The sequence below is a fragment of the Mobula birostris genome, chromosome 25 (assembly GCF_030028105.1).
Source record: "Mobula birostris isolate sMobBir1 chromosome 25, sMobBir1.hap1, whole genome shotgun sequence".
Taxonomy (NCBI): Eukaryota; Metazoa; Chordata; class Chondrichthyes; order Myliobatiformes; family Myliobatidae; genus Mobula; species Mobula birostris.
In genome coordinates, this window is record NC_092394.1 from 14,564,032 (window position 1) to 14,588,488 (window position 24,457).

The 24,457-nt window shown below is 41.7% G+C and overlaps 1 protein-coding gene across 1 annotated transcript in view; it reads right to left on the bottom strand.

Moving 5' to 3' along the window:
* Positions 1-9,200: 9,200 nt before the first annotated feature.
* mettl16 (methyltransferase 16, N6-methyladenosine) overlaps positions 9,201-24,457 on the bottom strand; it is a 127,880-nt gene continuing 112,623 nt past the window's right edge. Inside the window, exons 9-10 of the mRNA XM_072243182.1 lie at positions 17,059-17,232; positions 9,201-10,621 (exon numbers count right to left, since the gene is read on the bottom strand). Of these exons, the coding sequence (XP_072099283.1) occupies positions 10,013-10,621; positions 17,059-17,232 (783 nt within the window). The 3' untranslated portion in view covers positions 9,201-10,012. The remainder of the gene's footprint in view (positions 10,622-17,058; positions 17,233-24,457) is intronic.

Below are 24,457 nucleotides of genomic sequence, written 5' to 3' on the forward strand. Positions count from 1 at the left end.
AGCACTGAGTGTCCTCATAATCTAAAGTCAGTAGCATTCAGAAGGGTAGGGATCATAGCAGCCCAGCAGACGATGGATTTTAAGCTGGGTTTAACCAAAATTTGAGGCCTAGTGTTGGGGGATCCTGTCATTGGTAAGTCTGGAGTTTGAGGCCTAGAGTTCAATGATTGGCAGGTTCTGGGGTCGATGTTGAGGATTGAGGCTTGAAGCTTGATGGTCGAATTGGAAGCCTGGAAGTCAAGGCTTGTTGGCTGGAGTCCACGTTTGTGAATCTCTGCGATTCTGCTGGAAACTAGAAGGCCCAATGCCTGTGAGTCTGAGGCCGTGACTGCTGGAGGTTGGAGGCTGAAAACAGTCTTGTCCTGAGGATGGAGGGAGGACCAGGGCCTGTTTTGCTGTCATCATTTTGTGGCTTGTTGTGTTCTGCCGAGCATCGTGGGCACTAGAATGTGTGGCAAAACATTCATGGGCTGTCCCCAGCACATTCATAGGTTGTGTCAGTTAGCACATATATGTTTTGATGTACACATGATAAATCTGAATCTTGATTTTCAAACACTTTTTTTCCCTTTTCAGTCCATATTCTGACATTTCCATAGAGAAATGCAAGGCAGTATAAGGGAGCTGGGGTGGGGAAGGAGGGTTGGGGAAGGGTCAATGATACCAAAGGGCAGAAGGTGGCACAACATATACCAGCTTCAAACGGCAGATCCCAGCAGGATGATGAGAGTTTTAAGGCAGCTTAATCCCTATTCACAGAAATGCACCAGGGCAGCGACTATGTTTGAGTCAGTCAATGTGGACCCACGCCCTTCTCCTCCCCAGGGCTTTCCACACTTCTATAACAATAGAAGCCCCTATAGAATGTCACTGTACCTGAAAACAGTGTGCTAAGACTGTGGCGCTCAACATCTCGTCTGGATATGGTTGTCTCCCTTCCAGTCGCCCTGCTCACAGCCCCAGCTCCATTCCATATGGCTGCACTCCCTGCTAACAGCTCCAGCTGTAGACTTGCCAATAATCTCTAGGAATCCTGAGGATACCATTTAAAGGTGCAGCCTGTGATGTCTTCGGGGAAGCATGTGGGTGTGTTTAATGTGGTGACTGGGTGGTTAGCCCAGTATGCAAAAGTTCTCGACCATGGATCCTGAGACATGAATTCAAATCCCACCATGTCAGCTGGGGGATACAAGCATAACTTGTGTTCAGATTATCTACTTATTTAATGTTTGCAGAGTTTGTTTCCTTTGGCATATTGGTTGATCTGTCTATCTTTGTGTATAACTTTACATTGATTCCATTGTATTTCTTTGTACGCCCACAAGAATGTCCACTCTATCTATGGCTCTTATTATCTTATACACCTCTATCAAGTCACCTCTCCTCCTCCTCTCCAGAGAGAAAAGCTCTAGCTCACTGAACCTTTGCTCATAAGACATGGTCTCCAATCCAGGCAGAATCCTGATGCTTCCACATCCTACATGTAATGAGGCAACCAGAACACGATACTCCAGTCAAAGTGGATGAAGACCCAAGGTAGGACTTGACACGTCCTCGTCTGCCTGGGTGCGGGATCTGTTAGGACTGACTCGATCTCCTGAGTCTGTGTCCAGGTCCAGCCTTCTACACAGGGAGCTATGAAACCAGTGTCATTGGTCTATAACATGACTAAAATACCGAGTTTCTGGTTCTCGAGAGCTAAAAATGAACCTCGTCTGAGGCTCTTCAAAGTGGTTGGAATTGGCTTCCCTGCAGAGAAAGTGGAGACCAATTGGGCAAACTTAATTTAGACTGTGGAAGCACTTTTTATGCAACAAAATTGCTCCTGAGTTTAGGCAGGGTGTGCTTGCAGTGCTGTCTGTGTTTACTCACTTCGCATTTTCCTGCTGATGTGTTTTGTTCTTCTGTTTAATCTCACGATGAAGGCAGAGAAGAAATTTCTTTGAAAACTGCAGCATTCTGCAGGCTTGAAACTTGAGGATATGGCGCCACCATCTGGCTATTACTAGAAATGATTGTGCTGACACATCTATGTCGAAATAATTTCCAGTTCTGGTAACGTCTAACATTAGCGGTATTAGATCTATCTTCAGTTATATATTTGCCAATCTTCCTTTCCATTAAATTCAGCTGATTTTAGTCATAATTAATTTTGTGATCCCACAGTTTTACAAGCATCTTTTATACTGCTAAAGCCATTAACAGCAGTCTTGTTACAAAACAACTTCTCATCAGAAAACATTCAGCCAATGTGTTTAATCTTCTACTGTCTTTAGATCCTAGACCTGATAAAACACAGGAGCCCATTGGAGCCCTGCAATAAATTACCGCACGTTATGTTAGAACAGAAAATAACACAGGCCTCTCGGATTATAATGTTGTGCCAACCTTTTAAGCTATTCTAAGACAATCTAACACTTCTTTCCCACATAGCCCTCCAGTTTTCTTTCATTCACACACTCTAAGAGATTCTTAAACGTCCCTAATGTATCTACCTCTACCACCAAGGCAGTGTGTTCCACCCATTTACCAGTTTTTTTTTTGCGTTAGAAAACAACTACCTCTAACCCCCACTCCCGAAACTCTCCTCCAATCATCTTAAAATTGTGCCGCCTCATATTAGCCATTTCCATCCGAGGAAAAAGTCTCTGGCTTTCCACTCTATTTATGCCTCTTATCATCTTGTGCACCTCTATCAAGTCACCTCTCATCCTTCTTCGCTCCAAAGATAAAGCCCTAGCTCACTCAACATAATCCTCATAAAACATACCCTCTAATCCAGGCAGCATCCTGGTAAATCTCTGCTGCATCCTCTCTAGAGCTGCCACATCCTTCCCACAATAAGGTGGCATTGCATGTATATGAAATATTTGTACCATTCCTTATATAATGACATATAGTGTTTTATGTCATTATAAAACACATCATCTGAATTATTGCAAATAAAGGTAAAGGAATGATACAAATATTTCATATTCAACCAATCTAGGAAGACTTTGGTAATCCAGAGGTTCCCAACCGTTTTTATGCCATGAATCAACACCATTAAGCAAGGAGTCTGTGAACCCCAGGTTGGGAATCCCTGCTGTAAACCAGTCTAGGTGGAAACTGCTGTTCTTCAATAAGGTAATGTGGATTTTGTAGGTTTATTTAAAATATAAAAGCATTTGAGGTACCGTGCTTATAAAAAAGTTGGCAGATTTACAGCAGTGCCATATTCTTTCCATTTCTTGATTGACTTAGCTCTACCCCAAGGGATACTCAGTGACTTGGAAATTTTCTTGTATCCATGTCCTGACTTGTGCTTTTCAATAACCTTTTTGCAGAGTTGCTTGGAGTGTTCTTTTGACTTCATAGTGTAGTTTTTGTTAGGATACTGACTCACCAGCAACTGGACCTTCCGGATACAGGTGTATTTTTACTACAATCAATTGAAACACCTTGACTGCACACAGGTGATCTCCATTTAACTAATTATGTGACTTCTAAAACCAATTGGGGCTGCACCAGTGGTGACTTGGTGTGTCATATTAAAGGGAGTGAATACTTCTGCAATCAATTATTTTGTTTTATATTTGTATTTAATTTAGATCACTTTGTAGATGTTTACACTTTGACACAGAAGAGTCTCTCCGTTGATCAAATTAAATCCACTGTGATTCAACGTTGTAAAACAATAAAACATGAAAACTTACAAGGGTGTGAATATTTTTTATAGGGACTGCATGTACCTCACTCACTGGGGGTTAGAGGAGCAGCATTTATTCCAGCTTTTTATCAAGGATGAACTTTATTCATCATATACATTTACATGTATTAGGAATTCACTGAGCTTCATCACTGATATTTTATTCCAGATTTATTTAATCACTCAAATCTAAATCCCCCAGCTGCTTAAATGAAAATAAACTTTAGATACTGAACTAGTTTAATAGTATAATCAGTCATAGGTGCTAAACTACCTTCAAATAAAGTGTCCCAAAATTATTAAATGCAGATGGATAATAACACCTTCTCGTTGTTATCAACACAGGGCACCTCAAAGATGCATACTTAGCCCACTGTTCTACTCTCTCTACACTCATTACTATGTGGCTAAGCACAGCACAAACGCCACCCATAGCATCACTATTTGTGGTAGAATCACAGACAGTGATGAGAAGGAGTGAGGCAGATCAGATGCAAGAAAGGTAATGCAACAGCACTCTTACACTCAATGTCAGCAAGACCATGGAATTGATTGTGGACTTCAGGAAGGGGAAGCTGGACAACCACACACTCATTGAAGAGTCCGTGGTGGAAAGGATGAGCAGCTTTCAATTCCTGGGTGTCGATGTCTCAAAAGATGAATCCTAGATCCAGCACATTGATGTAATTATGAATACTGCCCCCTCAACAACAGGTTTATCACTTTGGATACTATCGGGGGGGGTCCTAACAGAGGAAAGTCACAGTGATCGGATCTCTGGCACTGAGTCTAGCTATGTGGCTTAGAGGGGAAGAGGGGAGAAGAGGCACGCTGTGGTGATAGGGGATTCGTTAATTAGGGAATGGACAGGAGGTTCTGTGGACGAGAATCAGATTCTTGGCGAGTACGTTGTCTCCCTACTGTTAGGGTCCGGGACATCTCAGACTGAGTCCTCAGTATTCTTAAGTGGGAGGGTGAACAGCCAGAGGCTGTGGTCCATATAGATACCAATGACATGGGAAGGATGAGTGATGAGGTTCTGCATAGGAGTTAGGTGCTAAGTTAAATGGCAGGACCTCCAGGGTTGTGATCTCAGGATTGCTACCCATGCCATATGCTAGTGAGGCCAAAGCTTGTAAGATTATACAGCTTAATACGTGGCTAAGGAGTTGGTGTAGGAGGGAGGGCATAAGATTTTTGGATCAGTGGGTTCTCTTCCAGGGAAGATGGGACCTGTACAGAAGGGCTGGTTTGCACCTGAACTGGAGGGGCACTAGAATCCTAATGCTGCATGGTGGGGTTTAAACTAGAGTTGCGGGGGATGGAAACAGGAGTACCAGAACAGTTAGTGGAGAGGTTGTGGAGGCAGACATTGGTAAAACCTGAAAGTCAGGAACCAAAAGTTTGAGCATGGTGTGACTAGTGTCTTGAGTTGTGTATATTTCAAAGCAAGAAGTGTAGTAGGAAAGGTAGATGAACTCAGGGCATGGATCAACACCTGGAATTATGATGTTGTAGCTATTAGTGAGACTTGGTTGTAGGAGGGGCAGGACTGGCAACTCAGTTCTGGGGTTCTATTGTTTTAGACAAGACAGAGCAGGAGGGATTAAAGGAGGAGGGGTGGCATTACCAGACAGGGAAAATGTCACGGTAGTGCTCTGTCAGGACAGACTGGAGAACTTGACTACTGAGGCGTTATGGGTGGAACTGAGAAATAAGAAACACATGACCACATTAATGGAGCTATATCACAGACCACCCAACAATCCTAGGGATTTAGAGGAACAAGTTTGTAAAGAGATCACAGACTTTTGCAAGAAACATAATGTTGTTATAGCAGGAGATTTTAACTTTCCACATATTGACTTGGAATCCCACCATTGAGGACATCTTCAATATGTAGTGCCTTAAGAAAGAGGCATCTATCATTAAGGACCTTTGCCATCTAGATCATGGCCTCTTAATACTACCATCAAAGAGGAGGTACAGGAACCAGAAGATCCATTAAATAATGATTTAGGAACATCTTCTTCTGCACCACAATCAGATTACAGCACAGTCCATAAACACTTCATTATTCCTTTTTTACACTATTTTTCTAACTTATAGATTTTTACTTCTTTGCACTGTACTACTACTACTGCAAAACAACAGATTTCACGCCATATGTCAGTGATAATAAACCTTATGATGATTGAGTGAAGAGGGTTTAAGTTGAATTATGAGCATGACTTGCAATGACAGAAAGAACATTTGAACTGATTTATTGGTGCTCTTTTCCTAGATAAATTATGAAAGAGAGTGAAAGAAGCTGTCATACTTCAACTAGGTACAGTTATCCAGTAAAATGAAAGCTATAAGGAAATTTATCCAGTGAGTGGAATCAAACCTGGCATCAGAACTACACTTGTGTATTGGAGGCCAGACACCGCAGACTCAGGCACATTGTTGGACTTCCTCAGGACATTGCATTCGTCCAACAATTTGCTTCATCTCCAGCCTTCATTTTAGGATGTCTGTTGATAAATCTACAGCAACTATGTCCATTCACAACTCCAAATTGCCTGTTTGCTGACAGCACAACTGGTCAATAACAGCTGCTATTTCATTGGCTCTTCACTCAGCTCTGCAACCGTTGGACAATGAAGATGTGTAAATCAAGATGCCCTTCACTGACTACAGCTCAACATTCAATACTATCATCCCTCTCAAAGCTCATCACTAACCTCCAAGACCTGGGCCTCGGTACCTCCCTGTGCAACTGGATCCTCGATTTCTTCCCTGGCAGACCCCAGTTAGTATGGATTGGAAACACTTCCTCCTCCACAGTCACCATCAGCACAGGTGCACCACAGGGTCGTGTGCTTAGCCCCCTGTTCTACTTACTTTCCTGTGGCCAAGTACAGCCCCAATACAGTACTTAAAATTTGCTGATGACATCATTATGTTTGGCTGAATCAAAGGTGGTGTTGATTTGGCATATAGGAGGGAGATTACAACAAATTTGATTATTGACCGCATAGACCTCATGTCTAAGGAAATACATAAAACTGAAATCTTTGCTACATAGTGTAATCCGTTGCTTACCATGATTGGCACTAATTTATTACAACTTGATGCACATCAAGTACCAAATTGGGTCTGAGATGAGCATCTAAGAATGGGTTCGAGAAAGGGTGCTATTGTGTCATTTTAGAAACTTTACAATAAGCAGTAGAGTACTAGGTACCTGTGATGATGGTAAAGGAAGGTTTTATGTCAGAGCAGTATTCCATATTCCCTGACATGGAAATAATTCAACCTACCCTTTGAAAAGGGTTCACAATGTTAGTAAATATCATGAGAATACATGGATACCCTCAAGTAATCCACCAACGTATGTCATTGTTATGAATTTTACTGGAAAAGGGATAGATTGATTGAGATGCCATCAAGTGGGAGACCACTGGTCTTGTCCAGAAGAAATGACAAAGCAGAAACTTACAAATTGTGGTTTCAGTACTTATGAGAATTGTTCATTGTCTACTTTGCCTGTGAATAATCAGTCTTTCATACAATATGCATTGGTGGTTCAGATATTATATAGCAACAGCGGCTACGTTATACCAAGGGATGGAAACAATGCCCTTTGGAAAGTCACAATGTTGCCGTAGGGAATGTGACTTTAAATCAGGCCATTGGTAGATGAACCTTGCCTCAGCCAGCAAGTGACACAGTGATGATAGAGAACTTCCATTTTCAACTCACTGATACAGATCAATATCTGGGACTATGTTGTTACTGAGTTGCCAACATTTCCCCACTTGACTGCAGATTGGACACATGCTGTGGCGGAGGCAAGGGAGACAATCCATCAATAGACTAAACACACTCATTAAAACACACGCTAGTAAGGCAAATAAAATACTGAGTAACCCAGGCTTTTAGAGCAAGTTTTGGAATTGGGGAACAAACGTTCAAATATATCCTTGGGTGAGAATAGTATTGCACGCTACTTAATACTAATTTTATGTACCCTGATAATTGTATTGCTCAATGTATATCAACTGAGATGGAAGGCTGAAATAATAGGAAAAAGAGGATAATGCTTTCATGAAACAGCACAGATGACTGTCAGTATAACGTGGGTGAATTCAGTAAGCAAATGTTAATATTACTTATAGAATGTATTTGTTGCACACCTACTGGGGTTCCATGGCATTCTACCGAATGAGAAGAGGATAATGATCCTAAGGTAAATATCTTTGGATCAAGAGGAGGGAGATATTGGCCAGAAGAAACTACAGTCTACAAATAGTGGATTTGATGAATGCCAGAACAACGAAAGAAGCAATCTGTAATCTTGTTAAGACTCTGTCTGGGTTGCCTCATTTAACTGGTTTGGACTGATCAGAGTTGAAAGACAAAAATACACAAGGCTGGGGTGGGCAGAACCATGAAACAATGTTGGTTGTACCCCTGGACTAGAACTAGTAAGGTGGTGACCCAGGTCGGTCAGGTGACCTTGAGCCAATGGGATGGGATACACCTGTTCAACTAATAAGGAACACTGTAAGAGTCAGGAGCTCCAATTACGTCCGGGCAATAACTCTTCACCAACCATCGTGGATAAGGAGGACCCCACGGACACGTGGAGATCAGGACCACGAGGAACACCCGGCCAGCGTAGACTCCTTTCCCGCGTAATACCTTTTCTCTTCATTGACGGTTCATGAAGGGTCAGGGGTTCTAGTGGGGTGTACACAGGTAGTTAGCTTGTGAACCCACGTGCTTTTTAGTTGAGATGATAGAATTTATTTGTCAGGAAATACAGATTCTCTGTGTCTCACTAATCATTATTACTGGGGCGATCCTTGTAACAATCTGATTGAATGGTGCCACATCAACCTGTTACACAGTATCAGCAGCAAAACCAAAGAGATGATTGACTACAGGGAGAGGAAACCGGAGATCAACGAGTCAGTCCTCACTAGGTGAACAGAGGTGGAGAGGGACAGTAGCTTTAAATTCCTTGGTGTTAATGTATCAGAGGATATATCCTGGGACCAGCACATAGGTATCATCACAAACAAGGCATGTCCACACCTATAAAATTAGATGGATAATCTAGAGTTATTCTGTAAACTGACTGAAGATACAGCTGCTAATACTGAGGGCTTTGCTCATGGCTTATAGCCCCCAATCAGCATTTCTGATGGTGATAAGCGCGAGTGCCACATAGATGCCCTCACTTGAGCTGTCAAGAGTTGTCTGTTCTAAGACTATCCCTTCTGAACCTTTATCGCTATTTCAAAGATCAACAAATACAAACTCAATCCAGATGGAAAAATGTTAAATGTTCTAGCTTGAAGGCTGCAGGTCAAATCTCATTTAACAGAGTGAAGAGAACTTATTTCTTTAAAACAGCTTGTGTACTGATTGTTCACTGGATTTCCTGTTACAAAAATCTGCAGGATTTGTTCACATTATTAAATATTCAGAGAAGTGACAAAAATGTTGCATTTACTTTTGTAAAAACAAGTCAGAATTACTAAGAGACTTCAGTATTTATTTTTGAATAAAATTGGAAAATAACATTTTAAACTTCTTCATATAAAGAAATCTGTTTTGTTCAGAGGGTATCTGCTCCTTGCTAGGATCAAAAAAAAACCAAGCTCTCTAGAGTTCTTCAAAATCTCTTTCAAACAGAAATTCCTCACATGTGAATGTTTTTGAATCCACTTTGTTTTTTTTCCCAGATGTGCTTTCTCCTCCTGTCCTTCCAGTGCCTCAAGAATTCTTTCTACAAGGACACAAGGGACTCATCAGAAATGTGAGTGTATTGGGACACATACGGCAATGAACTTGCAAAGAGTCAAACCTGGAAAATGCAAAGCAAGGAAAAGAACATTAACAAACTGGGTGCTGCAAAGTGGAGCACTCCAAGTTTATTTTTAGTGCACGATCTGCAAATGTAATGATCTTAGAGCTGTAGGACTCTTACGTAAGCAGTAGTTGTCATCAGGAAATTCAATCTCCCTCTCATTACAGGGGAATCTCCTTGTTTGGAATCAGCTAATTGAGACAATCTTTGCAGATGAGTGTCTTGGTGAAATAGCAGCTAAAGACATGGGGAATATTTGTTCATTTAAGACATAAAAGGACAGCAATTTGTTTTATTTTTGTCATGTTACATCTGTAGAGAGGAGAGCTCTGGGTGCCTACTGCATATGCACTGGTTAAAAGATGCACAAAATCCTGGGAAATTGAAAGCCAGTAGAACTACAGATAGAAAATCTAAAATGTATCAGTGCGATAATGAACCTTTATCATGAACATATTTCTTTAACTAATCACGAGCCTGAAAATCTGATTTCGCAGATAGGTGGAGAGCTGGTTCATCAGGTCCCTATTCTGACCCTCAACCCAGTGCAATTCTACATGGGCGTTCTTTCCATCTTTCTTCACATTTATTAGGCACTTGAACAAAAAGCAACTCCCACTCTCGTTTGAGGTTTCAACTTCTGGGTTTGCAGTGGTGGAAATGGCTTTCTCCTGCTCGACTGCATTGTCATTTCCAAAGTCGGAAGAACTGCTCTCATAACATCTAACCACTTCTTCAGTTTCCACATTGTTTTCTTGATCTACTGGCATCACATTCTGGAGGCCGTGACCCCCATTAACTGGGAGCTCCTTTTCGCTTTCAGTTGATGTTTTCCCCGCTCCAGCATTGCTCGACTCGGCCCCATCAAGACTAGTGTTAGCACTGGAATTGTTTTCAGCATTACCGTCTGCTTCTACAGACTGCAGCGCATCTGACGTGGCCCTGGGGAGTTCCCGAAGCTGTCTCAATCTATCTCGTTTCTTACGGCGGACATGGACCCAGGAGTTCTGTATGGCTGTCAGGAATAAACTCACTTCATCTTTACCACAGGGCACACGTTTGAAAAGGACCTGCGGAAACAAATGAAAATTGCTGTACGATAGAAGTTAACTTGAGGCCAAAGTGCCAAAGTTATCTTGTAGCTATTTGTACGTTGTTCCTCGTTTCCAAAAGAAAGCTCCAATTAACTTGTAGGAAATCCAAGGACTAATGTGGAGAAATGAATCATTTATTGTAAAAGATGATAATGATTCACTTCTCCGCAACCCAACTCAATTCTGATTTAAGGCAAAAGTCTTTTTTCCCCCATTTGATTTTAAAGAGTCTGAATTATCAAATAATTTGATACATTACATAATTAACAATGAGAGTCAGAAGTTAGTGCTATAACCATAAACTAGTTTACTTCCATAATGTTATTATTTACAGTTTCAAATTCAAAAGGCTTCTAAACCTGGCTGGGACTTGACCTGAGTTACAGGGAAACATTGAAGAGATTTGGACTTGATTCTCTGGAGTGCCGGAAATGATGGGAGATCTTATAGAAGTGTGCAAAATTATGAGGGTATAGATAGGGTAAATGAATGAAGGCTTTTTCCCTTCACGTTGGGTGAGATGAGAACTAGACTTAGGGTGAAAGGTAAAATATTTAAGAGGAATCTGAGGGGAAGCTTCTTCACCCAGATGGTGGAATGAGCTGCTAGCAGAAGTGGTAAATGTGGGTTCAATTCAAATGTTGAGGATAATTTTGGATGAGAGGGGAATGTAGGGCTATGGTAGATGGAACTAAGCAGAAGACCAGGATGGCATTAACTGGATGGGACAAAGAGCCCGCTTCTGTGCTGTAGTACTCTATGACTTTACTCTGATGAACTGACCTAAAGTAGGTCTCAAGGCCACGCTACTTCAAAACTAAGATTGCAGGTGTCATGTTTTTTGAAATTTGCAAGTCGATACAGCTCTACAAATTTCTCTCACACTTACCAATTAACATATAATTAATCTCAATATGAATTAAACTGCATCTACTATGTGATGGGTGATTGATAAATAGGGATCCGTCATCCCTGCCTCCAGATCAGCAGTGAATATAGGACGCAAGTACTTAGGACCTCAATGTAGGCCAAATATAACCGAAGAAAGAAAGAAACAGTGTTTGATTTTAGCTAGTTAGTGTAGCAACTGTCATATGACCAAGGCCATTGGATTTTAGCTTTCACAAAAAAATGGATGGAATAGATATTAAATCCTCTAAACATCGGATTAATAAAAATACATGGAGACTAAGGAGCCTGCAGGAGTGGGTCAATAATTGCAATGTTCCTGATTGATAAAATTTTAAAAATTAGAATTAACTATCAATACAAATGGCTTTCTGGCTACACTGTCAATATCTACTCCCAAAATAGCTTGGTAATTTAATGACTAAACAATTTGCTTCTGATAGACAAGTTGTCCAAGCAGATCAGCATTCACTCAATATCCATTTCAGCAGCAAGCAATTGCTTTAGTCATACTTTATTGATCCCAGGGGAAATTGGTTTTCTCTATAGTTGCACCATAAATAATTAAATAGTAATAAAACCATAAATAATTAAATAGTAATATGTAAATTATGCCAGGAAATAAGTCCAGGATCAGCCTATTGGCTCAGGGTGTCTGACTCTCCAAGGGAGGAGTTGTAAAGTTTGATGGTCACAGGCAGGAATGACTGTGTTGCATCTCGGTGGAATGAGTCTCTGGCTGAATGTACTCCTGTGCCCACCCAGTACATTACGTAGTGGATGGGAGACATTGTCCAAGATGGCATGCAACTTGGACAGCATCCTCTTTTCAGACACCACCATCAGAGAGTCCAGTTCCATCCCCACAACATCACTGGCCTTACAAATGAGCTTGTTGATTCTGTTGGTGTCTGCTACCCTCAGCCTGCTGCCCCAGCACACAACAGCAAACATGATAGCACTGGCCACCACAGACTCGTAGAACATCCTCAGCATTGTCCGGCAGACGTTAAAGGACCTCAGTCTCCTCAGGAGATAGAGACGGCTCTGACCCTTCTTGTAGACAGCCTCAGTGTTCTTTGACCAGTCCAGTTTATTGTCAATTCAAATCCCCAGGTATTTGTAATCCTCCACCATGACCACACTGACCCCCTGGATGGAAACAGAGGTCGCCGGTACCTTAGCTCTCATCAGGTCTACCACCAGCTCCTTAGTCTTTTTCACATTAAGCTGCAGATAATTCTGCTCACACCATGTGACAAAGTTTCCTACCGTAGCCCTGTACTCAGCCTCATCCCCCTTGCTGATGCATCCAACTATGGCAGTCATCAGAAAACCTCTGAAGATGACAAGACTCTGTGCAGTAGTTGAAGTCCGAGGTGTAAATGGTGAAGAGAAAAGGAGACAAGACAGTCCCCTGAGGAGTCCCAGTGCTGCTGATCACTCTGTCGGACACACAGTGATACTGAATGAGTCAACGTACTACAGTACTTTTAAGGCAGGATTATATGGAGGAGGTGTCCTTTACTTTTTTCTGCCCAACCCCTCTTCAGTGACTTTATGAACATGGAACATTCTCAGATACAATAACGAATCTGAAATACATCATGAAGCAATCTTAAATAGGGGAAAAAAGATGTCACAAAGAGAATTCCATCCTAGACCCGCATCCTGAGTAGAGATCTCATTGTGTCGAAAAGGCTCAATATAGTGAGCCTTTTGGCCCCTCGATCTTCTGTACAACTCAATAAGATCATGACTTATCTTTTGCCTCAGTGTCACTTTCCTCTGCTAATCCTATTTCCTTCAGCATCTGAAAATCTATTAATTTCCAATTTGAACGTAATCAGTGTCTGAACCTCTGCAGACTTCTTCACTGGAAAATTCCAAATGTTCACTGCCTTCTGGGAGTTCAAAGTAAATTTATTATCAAAGTACATGGATATCACCATACACCACCCTGAGATTCATTTTCTCGCGGGCATTCACAGTAGGACAAAGGAGTACAAAAACATCACTGAAAAATTACCTGCAAATAAAGGCTGGCAAATAACTAATGTGTAAAAGAAGACAAACTGAGCAAATACAAAAAAACAAAAAATAAAAAAGTAACATTTCTTGTCATCTCAGTCCTGAATTGCTGGCCCTGTGAGTCCTAGCCCAAAACAACCCAGCTAGGGGAAACATTATCCTTGGACCTATCCTGCAGCACCCTATAAGGATTCTGTACTTTTCAACGAGATCACCTTTCATTTTTAACTCAAGAGCAAAAGCCGATTCAATTTAATCTCTCCCCCATCCCACAGATTAATCTGGTGAACCTTAGTTGCACTCCTTCCATTGCAGGTGTAGCCTAAAGATCTAAAGATAAGCTTTATTTGTCACATGTACATGGAAACATACAGTGAAATGCGTCATTTGCATCAAATCAAATCAGGGACAATTGTACTGGGCAGCCCACAAGTGTCACCACACTTTCATAAGACATAGGAGCAGAAGTAAGTCATTTGGCCCATTGAGCCTGCTCCACCATTCAATCATGGCTGATCCTCTTTTTCCCACCTCAGCCCCACTCCCTGGCCTTCTCTGCATAACCTTTGATGCCGTGTCCAATTAAGAATGTATCAAGCTCTACCTTAAATACATCCAATGACCTGGCCTCCACAGGTGCCTGTGGTAACAAATTCCACAAATTCACCATCCTCTGGCTAAAGAAATTTCTCCGCATCTCTGTTTTCAATGGATGCCCCTCTATCCTGAAGCTGTGCCCTCTTGTCCTAGACTCTCCCACCATGGGAAACATCCTTTCCACATCTACTCTGTCTAGGCCTTTCAACATTCGAAAAGTTTCAATGGGATCCCCCCCCATCCTTCTAAATTCCAGCAAGTACAGACCCAGAGGCATCAAACCCTCCTCGTATGATAACCCTTTCACTCCCGGATTCATCCTTGTGTACCTCATCTGAACCCTCTCCAATGCCAGCACATCTTTTCTTAGATGAGGAGCCCAAAACTGTTCACAATACCCAAGGTGAGTCCTCACCAGTGCCTTATAAAGCCTCAGCATCACATCCCTGCTCTTGTATTTTAGACCTCTTGAAATGAATGCTAACATTGCATTTGCCTTCTTTACCACTGACTCAACTTGCAAGATAGCCTTTAGGGTGTTTTGAACATGGACTCCCAAATCCCTTTGCGTCTCAGATTTTTGGATTTTCTCCCCATTTAGAAAATAGCCTGCACATTTATTTCTACTACCAAAGTGCATGACCATGCATTTTCCAACATTGTATTTCATTTGCCACTTTCTTGCCCATTCTCTTAATCTGTCTAAGTTCTTCTACAGCCTACCTGTTTCCTCAACAGTACCTGCCCTGCCACCAACCTTCACATCATCTGCAAACATGGCAACAAAGACATCTCTTCCATCATCTAAATCATTGATATACAACATAAAAAGAAGTGGTCCCAACACCAACTCCTGCGGAACACCACTAGTCACTGGCAGTCAACCAGAAAAGGATCCTTTTATTCCCACTCGCTGTCTCCTACCAATCAACCAATGCTCTAACCATGCCAATAACTTTCTCGAAGTACCATGAGCTCTTAACTTGGTAGGCGGCCTCCAGTGTGACATCTTGTCAAAGGCTTTCTGAAAGTCCAAACATGCAACATCCACTGCATCCCTTTTTCTATCCTACTTGTAATCTCCTCAAAGAATTCCAACGGGTTTGGCAGGCAAGATCTTCCCTTAAGGAAACCATGCTGACTTTGTCCTATCTTGTCTTGTGTCACCAAGTACTCCATAACCTCATCCTTAACAATTGTCTCCAACATCTTCCCAACCACTGAGGTCAGGCTAACTGGTCTATAATTTCCTTTCTGCTGCCTTCCTCCTTTCTTAAAGAATGGAGTGACATCCGCAATTTTTCAGTCCTCAGGCACCATGCCAGAGTCCAATGATTTTTGAAAGTTCATTTCTAATCCTCTACAATCTCTACCACTACCTCTTTTGGAATCCTAGGGTGCAGTTCATCTGGTCTGCGTGACTTAAGTACCCTTAGGTTTTTTTCAGCTTTTTGAGCACCTTCTCCCTTGTAATAGTAACTACTCTCACTTCTCTTCCCTCACACCCTTCAACATCTGGCACACTGGTCGTGCCAAAATAGCATGCCCAGGGGAGGTGCAACGAGACCTGGGTGTCATTGTACACCAGTCATTGAAAGTGGGCATGCAGGTACAGCAGGCGGTGAAAAAGGCGAATGGTATGCTGGCATTCATAGCAAGAGGATTCGAGCACAGGAGCAGGGAGGTACTACTGCAGTTGTACAAGGCCTTGGTGAGACCACACCTGGAGTATTGTGAGCATTTTTGGTCCCCTAATCTGAGGAAAGACATTCTTGCCATAGAGGGAGTACAAAGAAGGTTCACCAGATTGATTCCTGGGATGGCAGGACTTTCATATGATGAAAGACTGGATTGACTAGGCTTATACTCCTCTGCGAGGGATTGGTTCTGAGACCGCGCCCCCCCCCCCCCCACCGCGGATACCAAAAAACGCGGATGCTCAAGTCCCTTATTTAACTTGTTGCAGTGCGGGTGGACTTTAGGACCCAGGGCAGCACAGGACCCGCTGCCCTCAGTGTTTCTGTTCCGTTGACTTACAATACATAATACAATATAAATGCTATGTAAATAGTTGCTATACTGTATTGTTTAGGGAATAGTGACAAGAAAAAAGTCTGTACATGTTCAGTACAGACGCAACCATCGTAGCTCTTCTGGGAACGCTGATGCCCATTCTCCTGTGATCTTTCAGTTCTTGAGGCTGTAGCACTTTACGTGGCCAGCCACCCATCCCTAGCACTAACACTTCCATGAATTTCAGCTTCTTTCTGCTTTATTGTGCTAATGCTCGATTCGTTCTTATCGACCTTACGGCCCACTTCGGAATGCGACATGCCACTTTTCAAAAGATCTAATATTTCTAATTTCTCGGCGAGAGACAGCACTTCACGCTCTCTCTTAGCCTTTGAGGAATTGCTTTGACCACATAATTGCTTTTTAGGAGCCATTTTTTCACAGAAACAAAGTAGCGAACGAATGAGACGCGAGGCGAACAATGTTCGAACAACAAGTGCTGGAGAGAGAACTTCCGGGTTTTCCTGATTCGCGGTTGGTTGAATTCGCGCATGTGGAACTCGCGGATAAGGAGGGCCGACTGTATTATCTTTCTCTTTGCATTATTTCTACAACACAAAACTTGAACCCCTACCTTCTGCAAGAGTCTACTTCTTCCTGGTGCTCAAAGATATTACAGCACCAATAATTCAATTAAGGAAAAGTTATGTTTTCCATGACATCTCCTCTCTTGCTTTAGGGTGGAGATACCTACTTAGAACCTCTTGTGATATTAAGGCAGCTGATGGAGCACACTGCAATTTAACATTCAGTGGAAATGCATAACTAATCCCTGTTATGAATAGAAAGAATCTGAGATTTACCTTTAGCTCATTAAGAATCTTTTCCACTACTGTTGTTACCACCTCAATGGCTTCGGAAGTCACAGGGTCCAAATTTGCAACTTTATTCCTCAGTTCCTTAACTGTAGGCTCCAACACTGTGAAGGTAATGGGCTTCCGTGGCTTCTCCAGTTTCCTTTTCTTGGATGGAGGAGACTAGGATGAGAAACAGAGAGCTTGCTTAGGAAGATATTGCAATTATATCTTATGAATTAATAACAGTACAATAGTCATCCAATATTGACAAAAATTATTAGAAAGGAAGAAATATCTTGTTGCAAGACATTTTGCAAGTCATAATTCCTATCTTAAAATCTATAGCTAACTATTCGGTATGGCCAACAGTTTAGATTTAGCCTTGAACTTTAAGGTTATTGTAATTTTTTAGTAAGTCAAGATGTTTAAAAATATGAGGTGGTAATACTTAAAGATTAGTCACATGTACATCAAAATATACAGCGAAATGCAACATTTGCGTCAAATCAAACCAGCGATGATTGTGTTGGGTGGCCCACAACTGTCACCATGCTTCCAGTGCCAAAAAGGCATACCCACAGCTTACTAACCATAACCTGTAAGTCTCTGGAATGTGAGAGAAACTAGAGCATCCAGAGGAAACCCACATGGTCATGGGGAGAAAGTACAAACTCCTTACAGTCAGTGGTGAGAAATGAACCCTGAACCTTGATTACTGTAAAGTAACGCACTAACCACTATGCTACCGTGCTGCCTTTTTGTTTTAACATTGCAATGAAAGAAAAGGACATGTCAGATCTGAGTGAATGAGACAAGTAGTGTAAGGACTGAATTTAGCGTGCAAGAATTCAATGTCTGGTCAGGTAAAGAAAGCAAAATAGAGAGGGATAAAAAGACTGGTCCAAGAGAGACAGATAGACAAAAGAATGACATGAACCTGTGTTGTGGCTTTCTTGTCTTCAGGAGTGTAGTCACCATCGTTATGTTAGAAATACAGCAGTTAATTGATGCACAGCAACATCACATAAACCACAAGGTGACAAGAACTGGTTGTTCATTTTTATTATGTTAATTAAGGGATAACTATTCACAAAGAAACTGGAATAACTCCAGCACTCTTCAAAATAGTGTCCTGGGAGTTTTAAATGCCACTAAGAGGGTATATAATGCCTACATTGAATATCCAGTCTGAAGAATGGTCCCATAGACAAGTGAAAAGTAAAAGCAACTTTGCAACATTTAAAACTTAATTTAAAAAGTTCTAGGAATTAACAAGCAAAGTGAAATGTGATTAACTTTCTGTGTTAGAGATTGATTAACTAACCCTTTTCCAGCCTTAAAAGTCTACATAGTGTATAACATTGAACCATTAACCACAGGAACAGGCCGAACATGAGGCCAATCAAACTAATCCCATCTGCCTGCTCATGGTTTATATTTCTCCATTCCCTGCCTGTTCACATGTCTGTCTTAATGCCTCTTGAAGCTAATCTTCTTTCGCTACCTACAAGTCACAAACTCCTTGAACAAAGTTGGTTCAGACTTAGCATACACAGAGAGCAATCATGACCACTAAAATATTGAAGGAGGTGGTAGCAGTAGAGCACGTACAAGAGATTCACCAAAATGTTGCCTGGAATGGAGAGCTGTGCTAATAAGGACAGGTGTATTCTTGCTGAACTATAGGAGGCTGATTAGACCTTATAGGGGATTATAAACCACTAAGGGACACAGCTAGTATAGATAATCAGAATTATTTTTTTTCTGGGACAGGTGAGTCTAAAACTAAAGGGAAAGCAACACACACAAAATGCTGGAGAACTCAGCAAGCCAGACAGCACCAATAGAAAAGAGCACGGTCGATGTTTTGGGCCGAGACCCTTCAGCAGGACTAGAGAAAAGAAAATGAGGAGTCAATTTAAAAGGTGGGGGGGGAGGGAGAAACACAAGGTTATAGGTGAAACCAAGGGGTGGGGGTGAAGTAAAGAGCTGGGAGTCTAATACGATAGAACTGAAGGCCATGGAAGAAAGAAAAGGGGGAAGGAGCACCAGAGGGAGGTGATGGGCAGGCAAGGAGATAAGGTGAGAGAGGGAAAAGGGGATGGGAAATGGTGAAGGGGGAAGGGCATTACTGGAAGATTAAAAAATCTATCTTCACGCCATCAGGTTGGAGGCTACCCAGACGAAATATAAGGCATTGTTTCTCCAACCTGAGTATGGCCTCTTTACGACAATACAGGAGGCCATGGATAGACATAATGGAATGGGAATGGCAAGTGGAATTAAAATGGGTAGCCACTGGGAGATCCCAATTCTTCTGGTGGATGGAGAGTAGGTGTCTTGTGTGTTGCTTGGATTTCCAGTATCTGTATATTTTCTCTTGTTTGTGGTTAGAACTAAAGGGCACAGGTTTAAGATGAAAGGAGAGAAATTCAAAGGAGATCTAAGCTTTTCCACACAGAAGGTGGTGGCTAATTAAATCAAAGCTGCCAGAGGAGGTGGTAAGACAAATACAAGAAGTTTAAAAAGGTACTTGAACAGGTATTTGTATAAAAAAGCATAGATGGATATAGGCCTAGTGCACGCAAATAGTATTCATATAGATAGGCATTACAGACAAAGTAAGGGTCCATTTCTGTGCTCTGTGATTCTATATTTTGATTATGCCTTCAAAACACCATTCATTCAGATAATAATTCAAAGATGTTACTGTTTAATTGTGCACCTGAAGTTTCTTCACTTTAATTTTTGTTCATTAATTAGAAGTGCTATTAATCTTACCATTACTTTGATAGCAAAACCCTGCTTTATCAGTTGAGTTCAGCTACAAAATTTAACAAGTGAATGTTACACTTGTTATGTACCTCTGGGGTTCCTTTTTGCTGTGGACTGTCACTTTAAGGCACAAGAAAGAACTGAGACTAACTTTTGGATTTCTGCTGAGAGAGAGAGAGAGGGGCAGAGTCTGCCTTTCAGCTCGTGTTTACACTTTTACAAGGACACTGACTACTGCTGTCAGCTTTTGGGTTGCCATGGAAGGAAGGAAAGAAGGAAAGAGACAGAGAGAGAGATAGATACGTATGGAGTTATTTGATGGACAATTGATGTCATGGTTTCTCTGCAGCTTGTTTTGAATATACAAGGACACACAGACACACAGTTAGAGTCAAGGTGGATTCGATCAATGAAAGACACCAGTGAGTGAGGTCCTGGTTTAAACTTTCAGTAGCCCAAAAGGAGTGAGTCGAGATTGATCTTGAGTATTGATAAATGACTCTCACAAGTTTTCTGCAACTAGAACAAGTTTGCAGGAAGAGAAGAGGGGAGAGGAAGGTTTGAAACAGAAGAAACCTAGTGACAAAAGAGGTCACTGTTTGGAGTCGCTCTCTCTCTCTCTAAGTAGCTCGAAAGGATGAGTGTGATTCCATTCGAATATGAAGGTGTGACTGTCACGTCCTCAAGAGTGGGTTCTCTGGTGAGGGGAGTACCTTTGTGAATACCATTTGTGTGTTACCCTTGTTTGGGTGTGGTAGTTCACTGAAGAAAGGCACCCCTGCGGCAAATCACTGTTGGAGTTAATTCGTATGTCGTGGAACTGGATAAGTGGCTATCACGTTGTGTGTTTGGGGTTGGTTCCCTTGAAGAGGGTCCCCTTAGTGATAAGCTACTGTTGGTGATAATTCATATGTAGATTCTGTTTGATTATCCCATGGCCACCACTTTGGAATGACCCATAGCTGAATCTGGGTGTGGTACCACTTGTGTTGAAAGGATATTCATCGAAGATCACTGTCGGTGATACTTCGTGTGTGGAGTGGAACAACTTTGAGATAAAACCTAATACTATTGTAATTTTGTATTGTTGTCATGGAATCTGTGGAATATGGACATAATTGCCTTCTCTCAACATTTACCCTGGATTACAAATCTCTCTCTCATCACCTATTCCGTGGATGAACTGAGCTTTCATACTTTACCATCTCAAGACTCTAAGCCTTGTTTCCCCCAAACTCAATAGTTTGGGATTTAATATTTGCACACATATATACACGTAACACTGCTAACTTGTTTGATTTATCTGGTTATATATGACTGTATTATGTAGTTACTAATAAAAATAGCTTATGTTAACACCAATACCAGACTCTAGCTGTTTTCCATTTCTGCTGGTTCTTTAACCCATCACGGGGTAAGTGACACACTGAAATTGTTTTGCAAAGAATCTTACATGCTGAAAAATTGAAAGACATTTTCAATAGTGTTTTGCTGCTTTGAAAATATTCCTGTTCACACCAGTTATATTACTGGATTAACTATTTCAGTGAATCAAATTTACATTGCCTGAAAACAACAGGAAAAGTCTGGAAACACTGCCTGAGCTGTTAGAAAAACTCACATTTTTCTCTGAACAACAATCAGAATAAAAAAAAAATCAAGAGATAGGGTGATGAGATGGGAAAATGTTACAATTCAAAAGCGGCAGGATATTAATGAAAGACAGCAAAGGTTCATGCACAATTGCAGTTAATCTAGTAACTATTTATGTTTCACGGAATTTTGCAATCAAGCCTTTTATTCTTCAATAGTCTCTTCTATAATTGTTCTGACCTCTAGAGGCGCAGTTCATTTTGTATGAACATCACTTCCTGCACATCAGCTGTTTTTTTTATATCATTTCCTGCGCATATTAATTTGGATTTCGTTTTGAAACCAACAGTGGAAAAACACCTGTCTCCATCTTCTCTTATTTGCCCTCAAAGCAGCAATATCTTTTCACAAGTTGATCTCATTAAAAATCCTTAAGGAAACTTCTGTCTTGGGTGACTTTTGAGAAGGCGTTTAACTCACTGCATAGCTTTGTATATACGAAGTGCAAGGGCAGTAGAGTGAAAAGATAACTCATCTTCAAAGGCATCGCCCATGGACTGTAAACTCATCTGAAAGCCATACAGCTTACTGAAGAGCATGTTCAAATACTTTTCGGCCATAATAAAGACAAAGCTCCAAGCTCTACAAGGAGATTTGTCCTTGCCGCTCAGCCAATATGCCTTTCACATAGTTAAGGTCTACAGCAGGTTTCAAATGTTATGCATCAACAGAGCACCAAGCAAAACATTATAAAGCTATCATACATTGCACTGAGTGCAACAGTGACTAATACATAACAGCACTTCATTCAGGGCCAGCATCTTGGGCTACTACTGATTCCCACACACCTGCAGAACATGGAGAGGAGCCAGCTGAACATCCATCAGATGTACCTATTTCCTCATGCACAGAAGGATGTGGGAAAGGGTTCCAAGGCAAATACTGCTCTAAAATATGTCTAGCCAACATCTACCTGAAAGGACATCCTGAACAAAAAATAAAGGCATATGTGATATTGGATGATCAAAAGCAATGTGTCATTGGCAAAATCAACATTCTTTGACACATTTAATATTTAAGGCTCTGTTTCCCGATACACACTAACCCTTGCCAACCATCATTGAGTGCAACCATATTCCCAACAACACAGATGAAATGTCAGCTCCTGATGCTGCACATTCACACTGTAAAGTCATAGCTGACAAGATTCCTCCATTTGACTCATCTGCTGAGATTTTCCTGTTGCTTGGCAGAGACACCATCTGTGCACATATATATGTGAACAGTGCAGTGGGCAACACAATACAACTTATGCCCAATGACTGTAGCTGGGTTGCACCTTAGTGGGTGAAGTCTGCCTCAATCGGTGCTCATCAGCCCGCTGTCTGCACAATTAAGACTAATATCCTGGAGAATAAGCACCCCAAGGTGTTTCAGACCCTGTGAGAGTAGAATCAATAGAAGATTGTAGGTAGGCAAGCCAATCCCCCTAACATACTTGCCTCTGCTCAACTAGATTTAGGCAAGTTAGAATCAGAATCAGGTTTATTATCACCGCATGTGACATGAAATTTGTTAACTTAGCTGCAGCAGTTCAATGCAATACATAAACAAGCAGAGAGAAAAATAATAATAATGGTAAATAAAACATAATAAATAAACCAATTACATATATTGAATAGACTTTTTTAAATGTGCAAAAAACAGAAATACTGTACATTAAAAAAGTGAGGTAGTGTCCAAAGCTTCAATGTCCATTTAGGAATCGGATGACAGAGGGGAAGAAGCTATTCCTGAATCGCTGAGTGTGTGCCCTCAGGCTTCTGTATCTCTTATTTGATGGTAACAGTGAGAAAAGGGCATGCCCTGGGTGCTGGAGATCCTTAATAATGGACGGTGCCTTTCTAAGACACTGCTCCCTAAAGATGTCCTGGGTACTTTGTAGGCTAGTGCCCAAGATGGAGCTGATTAGATTTACAACCTTCTACAGCTTCTTTCAGTCCTGTGCAGTAGCCCCTCCATACCAGACAGTGATGCAGCCTGTCAGAATGCTCTTCACGGTACAACTATAAAAGTTTTTGAGTGATTATAAGTTGGCACCTTGAGCCGGCTGGTGGCATAGCGGCATCGGCACTGGACTTTGGAGCGAAGGCTCCCAAGTTCGAATCCAGCAAGCTGCCTTACACGCTTTCCATCCGTGCTGGGTTGAGCATCAAGCTAGCAACTTGGCCTCGTAAAAATAAGAAAGCCTGCTAAAAAAAACTTCATCACGAAGGCATCCCGATGACTCCACTCGAAGTTAAGGGCTTTCTTCTATAAGCTGGCACCTTCCACTGAAGACGAGGTCCTCCTTCAAATCATGAATAAAGAGTTTAGCAAAGAAGAGTCAGACAGTTGGGTAGCTCTCCTTCCTTTTCACTTGCCATCAGACAACTCATACCAAACAACAGAGAGCAGGCTCTCAGTCGACTCATATCCCTCAGTTGCACATTGAGAAGGAAACCAGAAAGGTCATTACATGGACAGACTCCCCAGGAACAATCATGCTGAGTTAGTGCCTCCACCAGATCCCAACAAAGAAAACTGGAATTTGCCCAACCACAGTGTTTACCATCCCCAGAAACCTGCACAAATATGAATTGTCTTGGATTCAAGTCCACAGTTCAAAGTGTACTTTCTGGACAGGACCTACAGCGAGGTCGTTACACCGAGGATACCAGAAGAGAGAAGGGGGGCGAACAATGAGGAAGGAAAGGATGCTTGAAGCACAGGAGACCCCGGGGATGTACCTCTCATAAACAGGTTCACCCTCTTGGAAGCTGTCGGGACAGAAGACACTGCCAGCCTAAGAGGTGGTCAGGTCTGCAAGTCGAAAATAGGTGCTAAAGCAAAGCCGAGGAGACAGACGTCAGGCAGAGCCATCGTAGTAGGGGACTCCATAGTGAGAGGTACAGAAAGGGGTTTCTGTGGCAACAGACGAGATTTAAGGATGGTGTGTTGCCTCCCTGGTGCCAGAATCCAGGACATCATGGACCGA